Below are 18,418 nucleotides of genomic sequence, written 5' to 3'. Positions count from 1 at the left end.
TCACACTGTAGACCAGGCTGGCCTCGAACTCAGAAATTCGCCTGCCTCTGCCTCCCAAGTGCTGGGATTAAAGGCGTGCGCCACCACCGCCCGGCCCATTTTCTTTTTTGAGACAGGGTTTCTCTGTAGCCTTGGTTGTCCTGGAACTCGTTTTGTAGACCAGGCTGGCCTCAAACTCTGAGGTCCACCTGCCTCTGCCTCCTGAGTACTGGGATTAAAGGCGTGCATACCACACCTGGCTTTATTTATTTATTTTTAGTTTATTTATTTTTTACTTTATGTACACTGGCATCTTGCCTGCGTTTATGTCTGTATGAAGGTGTCGGATCCCCTGGAGCTAGAGTTACAGAGAGTAGTGAGCTGCCGTGTGAGTGCCAGGAATGGAACCTAGTTCCTCTGGAAGAGCAGCCATCTTAACCTCGGAGCCGTCTCTCTAGCCCTCTGAGGCTTATTTTCTTACTTATACTTCCTTCCTTCATAAAAATATTATAAAGTCATCTCTAAAGAAGTCAGTCAACAAGGATGTAAAGAATGATTACCAGCAGAAGGAGTGTGTGATCTTGTGTGTATATGTGTCTGCACATGCATGCCATGGATGGAGTGTGGACATCACAGGACCACTGATGGGAGTAGGCTTCATGTCGTCGGGCTTGATACAAGCTCCTTTGCCTGCTAAATCATCTTGCTGGACCTCTTCCCTTAAACATTCTTTATGGGACTGGAAACTCATATTTATATATTTATGTGTGTAGTGTGTGAGTTCACCATGGAATATGTGTGGGGTCAGAGGACAACTGTGGGAGTCCATCCTTTTCTTCCACTGTGTGGATTCTGGGGATCAAAACTCAGATTATTGGGCTTGGGAATAACTACCTTTCCCTGCTGAGCCATCTCTCACTCACCCACCCTTTTTTATTTATATTTTTTGAATCCTTTGGTGGTCTAGATTTCATTCTATAGGCATGCTTGCCTTGAATTCATGGAGATCTGAGTGAATTACAGGTGTCCGCTGGCCTGTGCCTCCCAAGTACTGGGACTAAAGGCTCATGTCACCATGCCCAGCCTCTCCCTTCCCCTTTTTATTAAACTTACTTGAATTTTTTGTTTAGATATATTTATTTTGTTTTATTTATCTTATCTTCATGTATGTGTACCATGAGTGCCTGGTGTGTCTGCAGAGGCCAGGAAAGGATGTTGGAGTTCCTTGACCTGGAGTTACAAATGGTTGTAAACCATCATGTGGGAACCAAACCCAGGTTGTCTTAACTGCTAAGCCACCTCCTGTCCCTGTTTACTTCTGAGACAGATCTTATTAGTCCAGGCTAGCCTCAGACCCCCTGAAGTGCTCCTGCTGTAGCCTCCCAATGCTGGAATGACTACCACGAGCCACCATACAGAGTTTGGAGCACATTTATACCATAACTCCTCACCACAGCTAAGAGGAAAGCTGAACGGTTGTAGTCAGGATACTCAGAATGCAGCTCTTTCTGTTGACTCCTTTTCCTTTCTTTGATAGTCTCCTGTAGCCCTGACTGACCTTCAACTTACTATGTAGCTAAGGCTGAACTTCAAGTCTGATTCTGCTGAGGATGCTGGGATTATAGTTACATACCACGCCTGTTTGCAAAATCAATACACAAAAATGAAATTAAAGGATGGTTTTATTTCCTGAATTTTCAGCCTTTTAAAATAAGCAATCCTGGGGGGAGGGGCGGGAAAAAAGAGCAAAACAGAAAAAAGCAATCCTGTTACAAGTTGTCACTGGTGCTTAGAGGTGCGGGGGACCGGAGGTGGGGGTGAATGACGGCCCGGCTTTTATGGTGACTCTTAACAGAGGGACTCTTTTAAACTTCAGTCAGCATCAAGTTGCTTCTGTTTAACAGTTTATGGCAGGGTCTTACTCTGTAGTCCAGGTTGGCTTCAAAATCATGGCAATTTAACTGGGCAGTGGTGGCGCACGCCTTTAATCCCAGCGCTTGGGAGGCAGAGGCAGGCAGATTTTCTGAGTTTTGAGGCCAGCCTGGTGAACAAAGTGAGTTTCAGGACAGCCAGGGCTACACAGAGAAACCCTGTCTCATTAAAAAAAAAAAAAAAAAAAAAAAAAAAAAAAAAGGCAATTTGCCAGCCTAACACTCTCGAGTCCTGGTATTACAGATAAGAGCCAGCATACCTAGCTCTGGGTAGTGTTTGCCTGGTACCACATAGCTTACCCCATACCCCTTGCCACTGGCTGCAGTTATGTAGCTGTGGTTACTTAACCTTCTCTGACTGAAAGTCCTGTGAAGACAAGGACTGGGACTCCTGCCTCCTGTTATGTACACAACACCAGACTCAGTTGAAAGTCATTAGATTATGGTTACATGGAAGATAACTCCTGGTGGGTTCCTCCCTGGTCAAAGTCCTGCTCAATGTCTGAAATGGAAAGTTAACTGAGCTTGGGAAGTATCTCACCATTCTCTCTAACCCTTTCTGCAGAGGAAGAATTCTCCTGCTTGTGGCAGGAATGTGGCTTTTGCTCTCTGGACAGTTCTGCCGACCTCATCCGCCATGTCTACTTCCACTGCTACCACACCAAGCTGAAACAGTGGGGGCTGCAAGCCTTACAAAGCCAGGCTGACCTCAGCCCCTGCATCCTGGACTTCCAGAGCCGGAACGTCATCCCTGACATCCCTGACCATTTCCTGTGCCTGTGGGAACATTGTGAGGTCAGCAGACAGTGCCAGACATGGGGTGGAAGGAAGCTGGGACCTTGACTCTTTCTGGGGTGCCTTATATTTCTGAGACTCATGCTAGTATATCCCATCTACTCTTGTGTAACTCCTTTGTCTTAAAACTTTGCCATTCCTACAAGTTAATTTGGGGGAGAGCAAGAGGCCCCTCTGGACATGGGTGAGAATACCTGTAACCACTCTCGATCCTCACCCCAAGTTACCCTGGCACAGAGTATCTTCGACAATCCTGAGTGGTTCTATCGGCACGTGGATGCACACAGCCTGTGCTGTGAATACCAAGCTGTCAGCAAGGACAACCATGTGGTGCTGTGTGGCTGGAAAGGTAGGCTTACCCCTCTGCTCTGGCCTCTGCTCAAAAACCCGTGGAGGTATAAAGGTCTAGAGGAGCCAGGGATGGGACCAGTTCCTGCAAGACTAGCAGACTGCTGGCTCAAGAAACTTGGGGTACCAGAGCCAAGTTGGGGAAGGGGATTTAAGGATGGAACATGATCAGATCTTCCTTCCCAGACTGTACCTGTACCTTCAAGGACCGGTGTAAGCTTCGAGAACACCTCCGCAGCCACACCCAGGAGAAGGTGGTGGCCTGTCCCACCTGTGGGGGCATGTTTGCCAACAACACCAAGTTCTTAGATCACATCCGTCGCCAGACCTCATTGGATCGTAAGAAGTTGGAGTGGAGAGGGAGAGTGTGGGCTATCCTACTTGAAGTGAGGACGAGGGTATTTTCCCAGGGGAGGTGGCTCTGCTGAGAGCTGTGCCCTGGCTCTCTTCCCCTTTGGGATCAGGCACCTCCTAGCCTTTGCTTAGACAGTGATCAGCACTGTTTCAGCATCAGTTACCTCAGGAATCCTCACAACGGCCCCATGAGGCAGGCTTCTTATTCCCCTTTTACAGATGAGGAAACTGAGGCTCAGAGAGCTTAAATCACTTACCTGAGATCACACAGCTAGTAAGTGGTAAAGCTGGGGTTTTAACTCAGGTGGATTCCAGAGCCCGTCTGTAGCTCCCCTTGGCTCCTCGGGTGGCTCCCTTGTGTTTGGGTGACTCCCCTCTCCTCTGCCCTTCACTGTTTTCTTTAGTCCCCTTTGTTCTGCCCACTCCACCCTAGAGCAGCGATTCCAGTGTTCCCACTGTTCCAAGAGATTTGCCACAGAGAGGCTCTTGCGTGACCACATGCGGAACCATGGTGAGTGGCCTGAGCCCAAGCCTCCCTGCCTTCTTCTTAAAGATCCATGAGTCCATAGCTCATGGCCTTTCGGCCTCTTCTCTGCTCCTCAGTGAATCACTATAAATGCCCTTTGTGTGACATGACCTGCCCTCTGCCTTCTTCACTCCGGAATCACATGCGCTTTCGACACAGTGAGGACCGACCCTATAAATGTGACTGTTGTGACTACAGGTAAGGGGACCCTGGGGTACAGAATACAAGGCTCAAGTTTCAGGGTTCCCTATGCCCCCAGCCCCCCTGACTTCTCTTTGCAGCTGTAAGAACTTGATTGACCTCCGGAAGCACCTGGACACCCACAGTGAGGAGTCAGCCTACAGGTGTGACTTTGAGAACTGCAGCTTCAGTGCGCGCTCGCTCAGCTCTGTCAAGTCCCATCACCGCAAAGTGCATGAAGTGAGTGAGTGGCCGGCTGGTAGGGAAGGGCTGGCAGGAGTATGAGTGAGGAGCTGACCTTATCTCCTCCCTTCTTGTCAGGGAGACTCAGAGCCAAGGTACAAATGTCATGTCTGTGACAAATGCTTCACACGTGGCAACAACCTCACTGTGCACCTTCGCAAGAAGCACCAGTTCAGGTGGCCCTCAGGACATCCTCGCTTTCGGTAAGTCTAACTTTCCCCGCAGACCTCTACTCTGTTTTGTTTATTGATGTGTACATGGGGGTGCAGTGCTCCTCCAGAGGTCAGGGCACAGCTTGATTACCTCTATGTGGTTCAGATACTACTGATCATCAGGCATGCGTGGCAAGCATTTTAGACCTCTGGCCTTGAATTCACAGAGATCACCTGCCTCTCTGCCTCTGATGCAGGACTGAGACTTGTAATGCAAAGCTTAGCTTCAGACTGAGCAAGTCGTGCTAGAGTTCCTGAGCTGGAGCCAGAGTTAAAGGCTAAGCGAGGGTCCTGACCTCAGCTCGGTGGCCTTCTCATAAACGTTTGACACTGTCTTGTTACCGAGCTGATCAGTCTCTGTACTGTGTGGGGCTTCAGCATTAGTTTTTCCATTTTGAGTCCTCTCTTCTGAACCTTTTTTTTTTTTTTTTAAAAAAGATTTATTTATTTTTATGTATATGAGTACACTGTAGCTATACAGATGGTTCTGAGCCATCATGTGGTTGCTGGGAATTGAATTCAGGACCTCTGCTTCCTCCAGCCCTGCTCGCTCCGGCCCAAAGATTCATTTATTATTATTCATAAGTACACTGTAGCTGTCTTCAGTCACACCAGAAGAGGATGGCAGATCTCATTATGGATGGTAGTGAGCCACCATGTGGTTGCTGGGATTTGAACTCAGGACCTTTGGAAGAGCAGTTAAGTGTTCTTAACCACTGAGCCATCTCTCCAGCCCACCACTACAGATTCCATTAAAAGCCTTCCCCCCCCCCCTTTGGTTTTTCGAGACAGGGTTTCTCTGTATAGCCCTGGCTGTCCTGAAACTCACTCTGTAGACCAGGCTGGCCTGGAACTCAGAAATCCGCCTGCCTCTGCCTCCAAGTGCTGGGATTAAAGGCATGCACCACCATGCCCGGCTTAAAAGCCTTTTCTTAATATTTAGTTCTATCACATAGTAACCTAAGTTTTCTTCCAGATGGCATATTTGTATCTTCACCCTCTGTCTCCAGGCAATTTCTCCATTCTCTGCTGATCTACTGCCTTCTCCTCCAGGTACAAGGAACATGAAGATGGCTACATGCGACTACAGCTAGTTCGGTATGAGAGTGTGGAGCTGACACAGCAGTTGCTGCAGCAGCTACAAGAAGGATCAGATCCAGGATTGGCACTGAATGAGAGCAGCCTGCAGGGCATTGTTCTAGAAACAGTGCTAGGGGAGCCAGGACCTGAGGAAGAGACAGAAGAGGAAGGTAGGGTTGTTGAGGGGACTGCTCTCTCAGCTTCTCAGGACAACCCCAGTTCTGCCATTCATACGGTCAGTCAGACAGACACCCAAGGCCAGCGAGACATTGTCTACTATGTACTGTCTGAAGCCCCAGGAGAGCCCCCGCCAGTCTCCGAAACAACCTCAAGAGAGATGGAAAAGCTTCAAGGAATAACTGAGGAGCCAGAGCTCCAGATGGGCTGAGGCTGCAGAGCCTGACCGGTCCTACTCCAGATCGTGAAGTTTGAGCCAGGCAGGAAGCAGTGCCCAGTGGGCAGCCTTTGTTCTCGATGCCTTTAGATGTGGTGCTGAGAACAGTGTGTTCCCCTCTGACTCAGGAGGCGTCATTCTATAGACCCTGGGAGTTGGATTCGTTGAGGAAACCCTACATGTATGTTCTTATTAGAGGAGCTGTTACCAGGTTTAAGTGTACTTCCTTGGCATGCTAGACAGTAAGTATTTAGTCTACATCCATTCCAATCTCCAGGGATCCATCGATCCATCGACCCAGGGATGAGTCCTTTCCAAGGGCCTTTTCCTCACTGTAAGTTAAGCATTGAGAACCAGGTGCCATTTCTCTCAAGGTTTCCTTTTACATTCCAGGGACACTTGTTATCTTCAGGGACAGAACTATAGATACTATGTATGTGTGACAGTAGTCTTTTGGGGAATAAAAGAAACACTTGGGCTGTTACTTATTTCTCAAGTTTGATGGCAGTTAACTAAGTACAGACTCAGCTGCTTAGAAGTAGAGCTGCGTAATTAGACTTCTCCCTTTAGTGCTCAGGACGGTTTCTTTATACCCATTTAGAGGAAGAGGTCCACTTCCTCCAGAGCATCTTCCACCTCTGAAAGGAAGCTCCATGGACTTGGCCATGAATGAGTGCTAGCACTGTTACAGGGTGGATACAAATGGCACCTGGACAGTACCCTCCGTTCTTTAGAACCCTGTGCCTCTGGGGTAGGTTGGGGTGTGGGACTGCAAAGGAATCAGAAATGGAGGTAGGTCGGGAAGTCATCCTAGAGAATGCCAAATACTCAAGGGCCAGGAATCAAGCTAGAAAATCTATACAGTTTCCTACAGAGTGGATCTATTTTGATAAGCTTATATCACATATACGTTTATTTGTGTGTATGAGTGTTTTGCCTTTATGTATGTAAGTATACCATAGTTAAGCAGTGTCCAATCCTCTGGAACTGAAGTTACAGACAGGTGGGTGCTGGAAACTGAATGTGGATCTTTACAAGAGCAACAAGTGCTCTTGACTGCTTAGCCATCTCTCCAACCTCTTTTGTTGTATTCTTTTTTTTTTTTAGATTTATTTATTTATTATATGTAAGATATGTAAGTACACTGTAGCTGTCTTCAGACACTTATGGATGGTTATGAGCCACCATGTCGTTGCTGGGATTTGAACTCTGGACCTTCGGAAGAGCAGTCGGGTGCTCTTACCCACTGAGCCATCTCACCAGCCCCCTTGTTGTATTCTTGAAGTTGAAATTCATCAAAAGAACCATTCTTTTGTTTGTTTGTTTGCTTTTTTTGGTTTTGCGAGACAGGGTTTCTGTAGCCCTGGCTGTCCTGGAACTCAGAAATCCGTCTGCCTCTGCCTCCTGAGTGCTGGGATTAAAGACATGCGCCACCACGCCCAGCCCTTTTTATTTTTTATTTTTTTTATTTTTTAAACACTCACCAGAAGAGGACATCAGATTCCCATTGCTGTGGTTGTGAGCCACCATGTGGTTGCTGGGATTTGAACTCAGGACCTCTGGAAGAGCAGCCAGTGCTCTTAACCACTGAGCCATCTCTCCAGCCCTTTTTTTTTTTTTTCCAATTGAAAAACATTAGGCATAGTGACACTTACCTTTAATCCTGACACTTAAGGAGGCAGAGGCAGGCATTGGAGGTTAAGGCCAGTCTGGTCTACAGAGTGAGTTCTATAATAGCCGCCCCCCCCCCCAAAAAAAAACAAAACAAAACACAAACTTAAAAAAAAAAAAGAAAGAAAAAAGTGTAGTATATGTGTGAGTGTCTGTGTCTCCAGGTACATGGTATGTGCACACTCACCTGTTGGCTCGACTAACCAGTGAGCTCCGGGAATTTGCCTTTCTCTCCCCTGCCCAGCCCTAGGTTCCTGACACCATCCTGGGTATAGCTTTTACCTTAGTGTTGGCTGTCTGGCCTCAGATTTGTGCTTGTAGAGCAAGCACTTGGTGACCGAGCCACCCATAACCCCTGTTCATCTGTTCCTGAGCATATTGCCCTTTTGTTGGCTCTGTCAGTCTGTGTAAAGGGAATACTCTCAGGGACCTTAGATAGCTGCCATAGAAGGATTTCTGAACTTGAGCGTCTTCAGGATGAAGCCTTCCTAAACTGTCCAGTAACTATGATTCCACCACCACCACCACCACCACCACCACCACCACCACCTGTGTGAGGCAGGATCTTCCTGAACTCTTTCTGACTTGGGTTTTCTGTCTTGTACTTTGTAAACAAGGCCCTGGCTTTCCTTCCCAGCTTTGCTAAAAAGAAAACAAAAAGGAGCTAGATGGTGGTGGTGCACGCTTTTAATCCCAGCACTTAAAAGACATCCAGATAGATCTCTATGAGTTCAAGGATAGCCTGGACTATAGAGAGAGTTCCAGGATAGCCAGGGTTACACAGAAATCCTGTCTTGGGGTGATAGTAGGGGATAATAAGGACTGAGGCAGGGCTTCAGATTTTTTGGTTCTCTTCCCGACCCCACTCCTGGCTGCTGGGATTACAAGTATGTACCGCCATACTCAGCTCCTGATTTCTTACTGCAGAAACTGCCCATTACAGAGGTGTGGTACACACCTAATACCAGCATTCAGGAGAGTCCAGCAGGTCCCTTGAATGGGAGGCCAGCCTGGTCTATGTTCCAGGACATCCAGGGCTATGCAGAGAGAGCCTGTCTCAAAATAGATAGATCGCCTTTAAAAGCTGCCTAATGCAGGTAGAATTTGTAAAGAAAAAACAAAAGGTTATATCAATTTCTATTGAGTCTTTGCTATAGCTTAGGCAGATTACTAAAAACACAAAGACAAGAACTTGGGACTTTGCAGGAGGACCTTACAGGCAGGTCAGGCAGTGACAGCCAGAGTCAGAAGTGAGGCTCAGGGTGGAGCTCAGGATGGTCCTGCTTAGCATGGAAGATGGCAGTGGAGATGATTGAGTTAGACACAGTTACATGGAGAAGTTCTAGAATACTCCCCAGGAAGAGGCTTCCTCCTAACCAGTAACACAAAGAAGGCAGCCCTAGGAGGATTGCAGTGCCTCATTTCTCATGGGTGTAACTGGAAATGAAAATACTGAACCCTAACTCACACAGTTTGACGGTTTTGGTACACTGGGGATACCAGGGAGCCCAGGAGTTGGGAACTAGTATGGCTGCTTCTCAGAAGAGCACTCAAATATTAAATGAATGAATAAACTGTTCAGGACTGGGATAAATGAAGAGCATGGTCCTTTCGTGTATTGTAGCAGGAAGGGGTGAAGAAATCGTTTCCAGACCATGCTGGGAATTGAACTCAGGTCCTCTGGAGGCAAAACGGATGACCCAAAGGGTGTTACAAGACTTCAGGTTCTACTGAGGGAAGGAAGATAAAGAAACAGACTTTGGTTAGGACCAGCTTTTTATAGTATTTACCTAGCAAAGTCATAAATTCAGTTTCCAGTTGTGGTAGTTACTCTGTCAACTTGACGTAATCTAGAGTCACCTGGGAAGAGAGGCTCACTGAGGGACTGTCTAGATCGGGCTGACCCATTGTGAGCGTGTCTGTGTGGGATTGTCTTGATTGTGTTGAGGTAAGGAGATCCACCCACTGTGGGTGGCACCATTTTCTGGGCAGGCAGATCTGTAGTGTAGAGACAGCTGGACACTGGCAGGCATGTATGTATTTGTTCTCTACTCTTGACTGTGATGCGTGTCAAGTTCCTGACACCCTTGACTCCCCAGTAGTCTGTAACTTGGAATTATGAGCCTAATAACCCTTTGTCCCTTAAAGTGCTTTTAGCAGGATATTTGTCACAGCAACAGAAAATGAAACTAATACACAGTAACGTATATATGGACTGGAGAGGTGACTCAGTGGTTAAGAGCACTTGCTGTTCTTCCAGAGGATTCAGGTTCAATTCTGAGTACCCACAGGTAGCTCAAGGCCATCTATAACTCCCAGTTCCAGGAGATCTGATGCCCTCTGCTGGCCTCCGTGAGCATGAAACATGCATGTGGTATACTGACACACATGCAGGCAAAACGCTCATACACATAAATAATCCTTAAAGACAGGAAGAAAGGCTTTGGTAGAGAACTTGACATTCACTTCCTGTCAAAGGAACTATCATGTAACAGGAGAGAAAGACATGCTGCTCTAGGGGCCATGAATGTAGCTCAGTGGTAGTACACTTGTTTAAATGCTTGATTAAATTATTTTATGTCAGACTTGGGTGTGGTGGTGCCTTTAATCCCAGTAGAGCTCTGACTGGTCTACACAGTAAATTCCAGGACAGTCAGGGCTACACAGAGATACCCAGTCTCAAAAAACTAACATTATTTTATATTCTGTTAGTCTCTTTTGCTATAACAAAAACAAAGAAACCTATGAGGTATACAAGACAAAAAGGATTTTGGCTTTTTTTAAAGATGTTTCAGGCCATGCCTACAGTTGTTTCTGGGCCTAAAGGGAGAAATCATGCGGGGAGAATGTGGGGGGTGGGAACTGCTCAGCTGTGGTGGCTAGGAAACAGGAGGACAGGGACAAGATACTCTTTTTGTTTGTTTTTTGTTTGTTTTTCGAGACAGGGTTTCTCTGTATAGCCCTGGCTGTCCTGGAACTCACTTTGTAGACCAGGCTGGCCTGGAACTCAGAAATCCACCTGCCTCTGCCTCCCAAGTGCTGGGATTAAAGGCATGCACCACCACGCCCAGCAAGATACTCTTTTTAAAAGCAAGACTCCAGGGCAGTGGTGGTACACACGTTTAATCCCAGAACTTGGGAGGCAGAGGCAGGCGAATTTCTGAGTTCGGGGCCAGCCTGGTCTACAGAGTGAGTTCCAGGACAGCCAAGGGTACACAGAGAAACCCTGTCTCAAAAACGAAAAAAATAAGTAAAAAAGCAAGACTCTCTGAAGACCATCATGCCAGAGTTCAAGAACGATTACCACTTACTTGTCTGTGTTTGGGAGCCAAGAAAGAGAGGATGAACTTTGCTGCTGTACTGTGGAAGCGAGGACGCTCTCTCCTTTTCGATCACCCCCTTTCCATCCTGAGCAGCACCTCCCAGATGTCCAGCAGAGACTCTTCTTGACAAACTCACAGGTTTAGAATTGAGCCAGTTGGTGGGCAAGAGAGATCACACTGGACAAAGACTTGGGGTGCTGGAAACAACTGGACCAGTTCCCAAATCTCCAGTCTAAGTCCTTTTTGGATCCCACAGGACCCCACCACACTCCTCCCCCACCTCCCATGAAGCTTACCAACTACTCACACAAATCCTTGTCCAGAGCAGCCTGTTGCTTAGATTACCACCTAGCACTAAGCTGAGATGAGAATTATCCACTGTTGCATGTCTGGCCATAGGTAATCTGCCATGGAAGGAAACTGCTTGGATGGAGGTAGTGGGGAGGATTCTCTCAGGGGGAAAAAAAGATAAATCTTAGGGAATAGGCAGATATGTATTTGGGGAAGGGGGGACCTGTTTGGATGTTGTTCTAAGGAAGATGAGGTCTATACTAAGCAAAGACCCACTCTAGATACTAAGTCAGAAACCTTAGGAGTGGAACCCAGCACGAGTCTTTAGCCCTCCAGAGGATTTGGGGTGAACACTGGAGTCTGACGGCCACTGTTGGTAAGTTACAAGGTCTGTCTAGGCATGCAATTAAGTGTGGCTTCTCCTTTGCCAAGAAGTGGGGTATTGTTCTGGAGAAAGAAAATGATCCTGAATCATGGACAGCATGCCCCCCTCCTCCTCCCACCCCCACCCCCAGGGCTGTATGGTCTCTCTGAGAATGAGAAGGCTATCCTTGACCTCAAGATCCTCTTCATTCAGTGCCAGGACTATGATACGTGCCTCCATGCCTGACCAGTAATGCTGCGAGTTTGCCATCTTCATGTTCCTGATGAGGCTAAGAGATGAGGAACCTGCTTAAGAGAAGACTCAGTGGGGTTGAGGTGGTGGGGGTGGAGAGAGAAGGTCAACAGGCACGGTGTGCAATAGTGAAAGCTTTTGTATGCAGTGCTGAGGGTTGAACCACTGAATTGTACCCTCAGCCCTGGGGAAACAATTTCTGATGTGTTATAACAGTGGGCTAACTGTGGGTGCCAGTAATTGGATACTTCAAAAAAGCTAGTAAGTTGGATATACCCAACAGAAAGAAGTGATAAATATGTGAGAAGATAATATATACTATTACTCAAGGGTGAGGGTTTCAATAAGAATTATGCCCCCCTCACATTGACTGCTCTTCCAAAGGTCCTGAGTTCAAATCCCAGCAACCACATGCTGGCTTACAACTATCTGTAACAAGATCTAACGCCCTCTTCCAGAGTGAAGACAACTGCAGTGTACTCACATATAATAAGTAAATCTTAAAAAAAAAAAGAAGAAGAATTATGCCCTCCTCATATATTGGAATGCTTAGTCACCAGGAAGTGACACTGATTAAGAAGGATTAGGAGGAAAAAAAAAAGCTGGGCAGGTGGCATACACCTTTGATCCCAGCACTTGGGAGGCAGAGGCAGGTGGATTTCTGAGTTCGAGGCCAGCCTGGTCTACAAGGTGAGTTCCAGGACTAGACAGAGAAACTCTGTCTCGAAAAACCAAAAAAAAAAAAAAAAGATTAGGGGGTGTGGCCTTGTTGGAAGAGGAGTGTCACTGGGGATGGTCTTGAAGGTTCAAAATCAAAAAGCTCATAGGATGCCCAGAGTGGTGGTGGAAATACCTCCCTCTCCCCTTCCCCTCTCCCCTCTCCCACCTCTCTGGTTGTAGATTAGGATGTATCTCTCAGCACTTCTCCAGCCTGCTTCCTCCACTCCCAACACCCATGCCCTCCTCTCTGATGATAATGGACTAAGCCTCTGAAACTGTAAGGAAGTCCCTAATTAAATGCTTTCTTTTATAAGAGTTGCCTTGGTTATGGTGTCTGTTCACAGCAATGGAAGAGTACTAAGACATCTGGTAAGATTAGTACACATTGGAATACTGGGCTGCTGAGCTGTGCAAGCCTGGTAGCCTGTGTATTTGATCTGATCCTTGAAACCCTGCCTCATGGAGATACTAAGATTATCTGAATAGAGTGTCCAGTTTATAGTAGTTGTTCAGTAAGTACTTATGTTAGACAGGCCTGTTGACATATGTCTATAGTCACTGCGCCCAAGAGATGGTAGCAGGAGGACTGGGCAGTCAAAGCCAGCCTCAGCAACAGCCTGAGTTAGTGAGACCCTAACACATGTGCATGCGCGTGCACACACACAAAGCAATCATTGGGGTATTGTCTATCATGAGGTATTGGAGATTAACTTGAAGAATAGAGGGTCCATCTGGAAAATGGGAAGATTGGTCCTGAGGAATGGCCATAGGTGGGACAGGGATGAAGGGAAGTTGGGAAAGATTGGATCCCAAACCTCCATGAACCTCATAGTCTCAGGGTGGGTGTGGATATGCCCTGCAGGAGTTGCTAGTTTCCCGTGCTGCAGAGAGGTTTAGGCGAGGGTGGGGGGCTGGTGTTTGATTATTAGCGTCTTCCTCTGCAGCAGCCATGGAAGCAGTACCCGGAATCTAAGCCTACCTCTTATCCGCGTGTGACAGGTGGGAACTAAAAAGCTCAGGTCATGTGACTTGGCTGGCGAACTTACTGACCCCATAAAGAAATAGAGGATAGGGCAGGCAGGAGCCAAGAGTAATTGAGAAAAGGTAGGCAGGGTATGGGGACGGTGTAAGTGCTCTGAGGACCCAGCCGCGCTTGTAGGTGAGAGAGAATGTACATGTCTATGAAAAGATGTCCAAGACAGAATCTGAAGAGCTGTGTGTATGTATGCCCTGCAGCCTATTGGATCAGCCTATACTGGCTTGGAGACCTGAATCTGGCTGGTCGAATAGAAAAGACTTTCATGGCCAAAGCAGGCTGTGACTGGGTCCAGATTAACCTTGGAGCTGCCTGCAGGCTTTGTCATAACTACTGTCCCCCATCTCTTCATAACTAGTGTCCTCTTGAGCCCTTAGAGAGGGGGGAATGTGAAGAGGCGTGAGAGGCAGTCTCAATGTCTCAAGAATTATACATCCAAGTCCTTTGTACTTTAGGGCTGGGTGGGGCTGCGCTCCAAAGCTGAACTGCAAGAGATAAGCAATGAGGGGTTTGTGTATGCAGATAGACCGACAGCTTCCCACCCCCCTGGGCACCTACCGCTCAAGGACCTGCCTCTCTGAGCAACATCAAGTCTTCCTCAGGGTTGACCTTTTGCTGCTAGCCCTCAGTCCTAGGTCCACAAAAGCGCCCCTTCTGGCCCCAACTCTGCAGGCGTTGCTTTCACCACCTCCATCCTTGCCACTCGCGGAGTGAGGGGCAGTACGGGCCCTTTAAGAGCAGCAGGACCAGCGAGCAGAAGCTTGGAAGAGAACACTGCCGCCCGACTAGCTCCAGAGGACAGGCTCTGGGGACCAGACTACGAGAACCCGGCGGGTTCATCCAAGCGGGATCGCGGCGGGACCTCAACCATCTCTCCGCAACCGTGTCATCCTTTTTGACCCGAGCCCTGCCTTCCTCTACTGCCCGCCCTGGCCTAGCCCCGCCCCGCCCGGGCCACCGGGACAGGGAGCCGGGGCGCGGGTGCCGCAGCCAGAGGCAGGTGAAGAGAGCCCGAGTGTCCACCTCCCGCGCTGCAACGCTGAGCATCCGGGTCGAACATCCCGGTTGAGCATCTCTGCTGAGCATCCTTGCGTCGCAGCGGCCGGAGACGCTTCAAGGTGACCAGGAGATCAGGGGACAAGAGGGTCGGCCTGGAGGGTCTGGGGTCTGCTGCTGTTTTGGGGGCCAGTCCGGAGGCGCACTGCCATCTAAGCGGCATGGGGAGGCCGGTCGAGGAGCGGTGCCAGTCCGTGCAGAGAGGGGCTAGGAGCCGAGGCCAAAGCCTCCTCGGCCACCCTGTATCTCCTAGCTTCCCTGACCTCCGAGCGGGTGGCTACCCTCGCCCGGCCCCCAGGGACTGCTTGTCTGTGGGGTAAGGAGATTAAGGCCGCGGCGGGGAGGGAGGAGCGGGCACAGCTTCGACGGGCCGGGCGAGCAAGGCCAGGCTGGGACTGCCTAGGAACGAGGCGAGGTCGTAACTGAGTGTCACTGAACCGGGTGTGTGCTGCCCGGTGCAGAAGACCCGGCGGGAAAAGGGGTGCGGACAGTTGGGGATCTGCCGGGAGAAGGAGGCCCGGGGTGGGGGAGTGGAGGCGGGGCAGCATCGGAAAGCTATGGCGCCTTGAGCAAGGGCTGGAGGGTCTGCCTGGAGCTAAGCAGGCCCTCTCCTGCAGGCTGGCTGCGTGATGGCGGAGAAGGCATTGGAAGCCGTGGGCTGTGGACTGGGCCCTGGGGCTGTGGCCATGGCTGTGACCCTGGAGGACGGAGCAGAGCCCCCTGTGCTGACCACACACCTAAAGAAGGTGGAGAACCATATTACAGAAGCACAGCGCTTCTCTCACCTGCCCAAGCGCTCTGCTGTGGACATCGAGTTCGTGGAACTGTCCTATTCCGTGCGGGAGGGGCCCTGCTGGCGCAAACGGGGTAGGTGGCATCCCCATGGGACTCTCGTTGAGTTGCCTTTCCATGAGCATAAGTCCTGGGGATACCCCACTCTGCTAGCTTTGTAGGCCCTAACCCTCACTGTACAACTGCATTTGGGGTACAAGATCCGTGCTCCCCACTCTGCCAGCACTATGGGAGTTCAAACAGCTATTGAAGCTTTTTCTTCTAAATAGACCCCATGACCTCTGGTCCTTGAATTAGTCTTTCAGTCTCACTCAGTCCTCTCTCTCTCTCAGTCTTTTCTCTCTCAGTCCTCTCTCTCTCTCTCTCTCTCTCTCTCTCTCTCTCTCTCTCTCTCTCTCTCTCTCTCTCTCTCCCCCTGCCTGTGAAGGTTGGTTTGGGGAAGGGGACCTCTCTATCTGTGGAGGCTGTTTTCAAGGTCCAACAGTATCCTTACACCTATTTTTAAAGATGTTCTCATTCCAACCATCTTACTCCATTCTCCTATTGCCACAGTCCCTGGAAGCGGGAGGGGTGGGGATCAGACACAAGGGATGTCATCTTCGTGTTACCAATGAGGAAACTGAGACGTGGGGAAGTTGAATAACCTGACCAATGTCCCCTGCTAATAAGAGGCAGAGCAGAGCCCAAAGCCTAGAAACACTGGAGTTCCCCCATCCTCCTCTCTCCTCCACATCAGGACAGGTTTTCTAGAGCCCCCCCCCCCACACACACACACAAGTGCCTAATCCAATAGCTGGGCTGGGAGCCTAGAGGTTGGGCTGGGTTTGCTTCCCAGAGCTGGGTGTGGGCTAGGGGTGGGGCTGAGACAGTGTCCTCTCTGGCTTAAGAAATAGCTTTGGGGTGCTTCAGAACATGGCTCAGTATCAGGTGTCTCTACATGTTTGCTCATTTCCATAGGCGACCAAAGGGCACGTGTGTGTGTGTGTGTGTGTGTGTGTGTGTGTGTTTGAGCTAGTGGACCTGAGGCATCTGGGCTCCTAATCCTGAGCTGTCTCTTTCAGAGCAGCTCTGGACTGAATGATGAGGTTCTTGCTATTTCCTTGGCCTTCGGAACTTTATGCTAAGGAGAATGTGGCTAGATTAGGCGTTAGGCACATCTCCTTATCAGGGTGGTGGGTGCCCTGGCGAGGGACTCCTCCCTTTAACCTTGCCAGCCTCATCTACCCTCTTATTTATTTTGCCATTTTCTAGCCCTGGCGTTTTTCTGCCCTCTGCCCTCTGCCCTCTGCCCTCCTTTGCCTGGCTTTCTGTTCTTTGGCTCCATCTCCCCTATGGAGAGGACACAACAAAATCAAGGGTGGCAGATAGGGGAATTGTAAGGGATCTAGGGAAACCCCTGCCTTCCTTGGGTGAGGATCTGTCAGCATTCCATTTGAACTGTATATTACGTTTATTTTTCCAAACACACTCAATTAATTATTACTGATCCCACTTAATAACATGATAACCCTATTAAGTCTTTGGGAGGGAATAATACTGTCTTTTTTAATGGTGTTGGGGATGGAAGCCAGGACCTTGTCCGTGCTAAACAAGCACTCTACCACTGAGCTATGTCCAGCCAATTATTTATTATTCTTTTATCGATGAGGAGTCACAGACCCTAGTGAGTTAGTGACTTGACAGTCATAATGGCACACACCTGTAATCTCAGCACTGTGAGGGCTGAGGCGGGGTGGTCGTGAGTTCAAGGTCAGCCTAGGGTACATAGGACCTCATCCCCCCCAAACCTAAATAAATAAATTAAATTAAAAGATTTAGTGATCTGGCAAAATTACAGAGCTCCCAACGGAAGCAAGACTAGAACATTGGTGTCTTTCTAGAGGGAGGTCTGCAGGTCCCTCAGGGGCTGCATAGTTGTAATTCAGAGGGAGTTAAGAGACAAGTGTTTTCAACCCAAAAGAAGCTGTGTGGCCTTTGGTAGGCTGAATGCCCACCATTCTCTTGGCCTGACTTTCCCCCGGGTTTCTTGGGAACTCAGCTGAGTTGGTACCTTTGAGAAAGGCAAGCGAGTGTAAAGTGATATCCGTGGCCAGCCTTGGGTTTGACTGGCATCACAGGGCTCTGGCATCAGATGAAGCGAGGGGAAGGTTCATGCTGGCAGTTTCCTTCCTCGCACAAGACGTCAATTCGGTGAGTGCTCTGCAGATGGAGCACCTTTCTGGTGCTCCATGAGGAGCTTAGCCAGAAGGCTGATGCCCAAGGCTTTCCTCTCTCTGTAAAGCCCTGACTGTGTGGCCTCCAGTGAGTTGATGGCTGGGGGCTCCAGTTAGCTCCGCTCTGCTGGAGGAACGGCTGAGGGTGAACAGCCTCTCAGTGGGCAGTTTGTGTGGGCCGGTCCAACTGTGGGCACAGTCGTGGGTGGCACGGGCGGCAGGTTATGTAAGGCAAACTTCCATTGTCTTTGTTGAGGGGTGCACTTTGGAGTAGGCGAGGGATGAGGGCTGGAGTCCTCCCTACAGCAGGTCTGTGAGCTCAGCAGGCCAGGCCCTGGTCCTCGGCTCCATCCCATCTACACTTCCTAGGTCATCAGTCGGCTCTGTTCAGCCTCTGCCCTCGGTCCCCTGGGTGATGCCTATGGCAGTGCTTTCTCTCCTAAAGCCTGGGGGCTTCTGCTGTTGTTCCTCCTCAGCTCCAATGCCACCTCTTCCAGGAAGTCACTTCTGATTTCCACCTTATTGTCTACTCTCAGAGGGTGAATTGTAGCAATTCTATTTCCACTGTTTGCTTTTCTCTCTGGCTCTAGTTTTTAGTTTCATTTTCTCTCTCTCTCTCTCTCTCTCTCTCTCTCTCTCTCTCTCTCTCTCTCTCTCT

The 18,418-nt window shown here is 49.1% G+C and overlaps 2 protein-coding genes across 7 annotated transcripts in view; both read left to right on the top strand.

The window, feature by feature from the left end:
• The window catches only part of Hinfp (histone H4 transcription factor), a 10,362-nt gene extending 3,355 nt beyond the window's left edge, over nt 1-7,007 (top strand). For 4 of the 6 annotated variants that reach the window (XM_029543755.1, XM_029543754.1, XM_029543751.1 and 1 more), the window contains 8 exons: nt 2,476-2,705; nt 2,943-3,054; nt 3,240-3,392; nt 3,841-3,918; nt 4,011-4,131; nt 4,215-4,353; nt 4,435-4,559; nt 5,622-7,007. In XM_029543755.1, coding sequence (XP_029399615.1) covers nt 2,476-2,705; nt 2,943-3,054; nt 3,240-3,392; nt 3,841-3,918; nt 4,011-4,131; nt 4,215-4,353; nt 4,435-4,559; nt 5,622-6,036 — 1,373 coding nt within the window. In that variant the 3' untranslated portion in view covers nt 6,037-7,007. The other 2 variants (XM_021206978.1, XM_029543756.1) reach the window with 2 other exon arrangements.
• Nucleotides 7,008-14,333: 7,326 nt separating this feature from the next.
• The window catches only part of Abcg4 (ATP binding cassette subfamily G member 4), a 15,298-nt gene continuing 11,213 nt past the window's right edge, over nt 14,334-18,418 (top strand). The window contains exons 1-2 of the mRNA XM_021206387.2: nt 14,334-14,817; nt 15,373-15,622. Coding sequence (XP_021062046.1) covers nt 15,385-15,622 — 238 coding nt within the window. The 5' untranslated portion in view covers nt 14,334-14,817; nt 15,373-15,384. The remainder of the gene's footprint in view (nt 14,818-15,372; nt 15,623-18,418) is intronic.

The sequence above is a fragment of the Mus pahari genome, chromosome 10 (genome assembly GCF_900095145.1).
Source record: "Mus pahari chromosome 10, PAHARI_EIJ_v1.1, whole genome shotgun sequence".
NCBI classification, from domain to species: Eukaryota; Metazoa; Chordata; class Mammalia; order Rodentia; family Muridae; genus Mus; species Mus pahari.
This window is presented reverse-complemented; position numbering and strand designations above follow the sequence as displayed.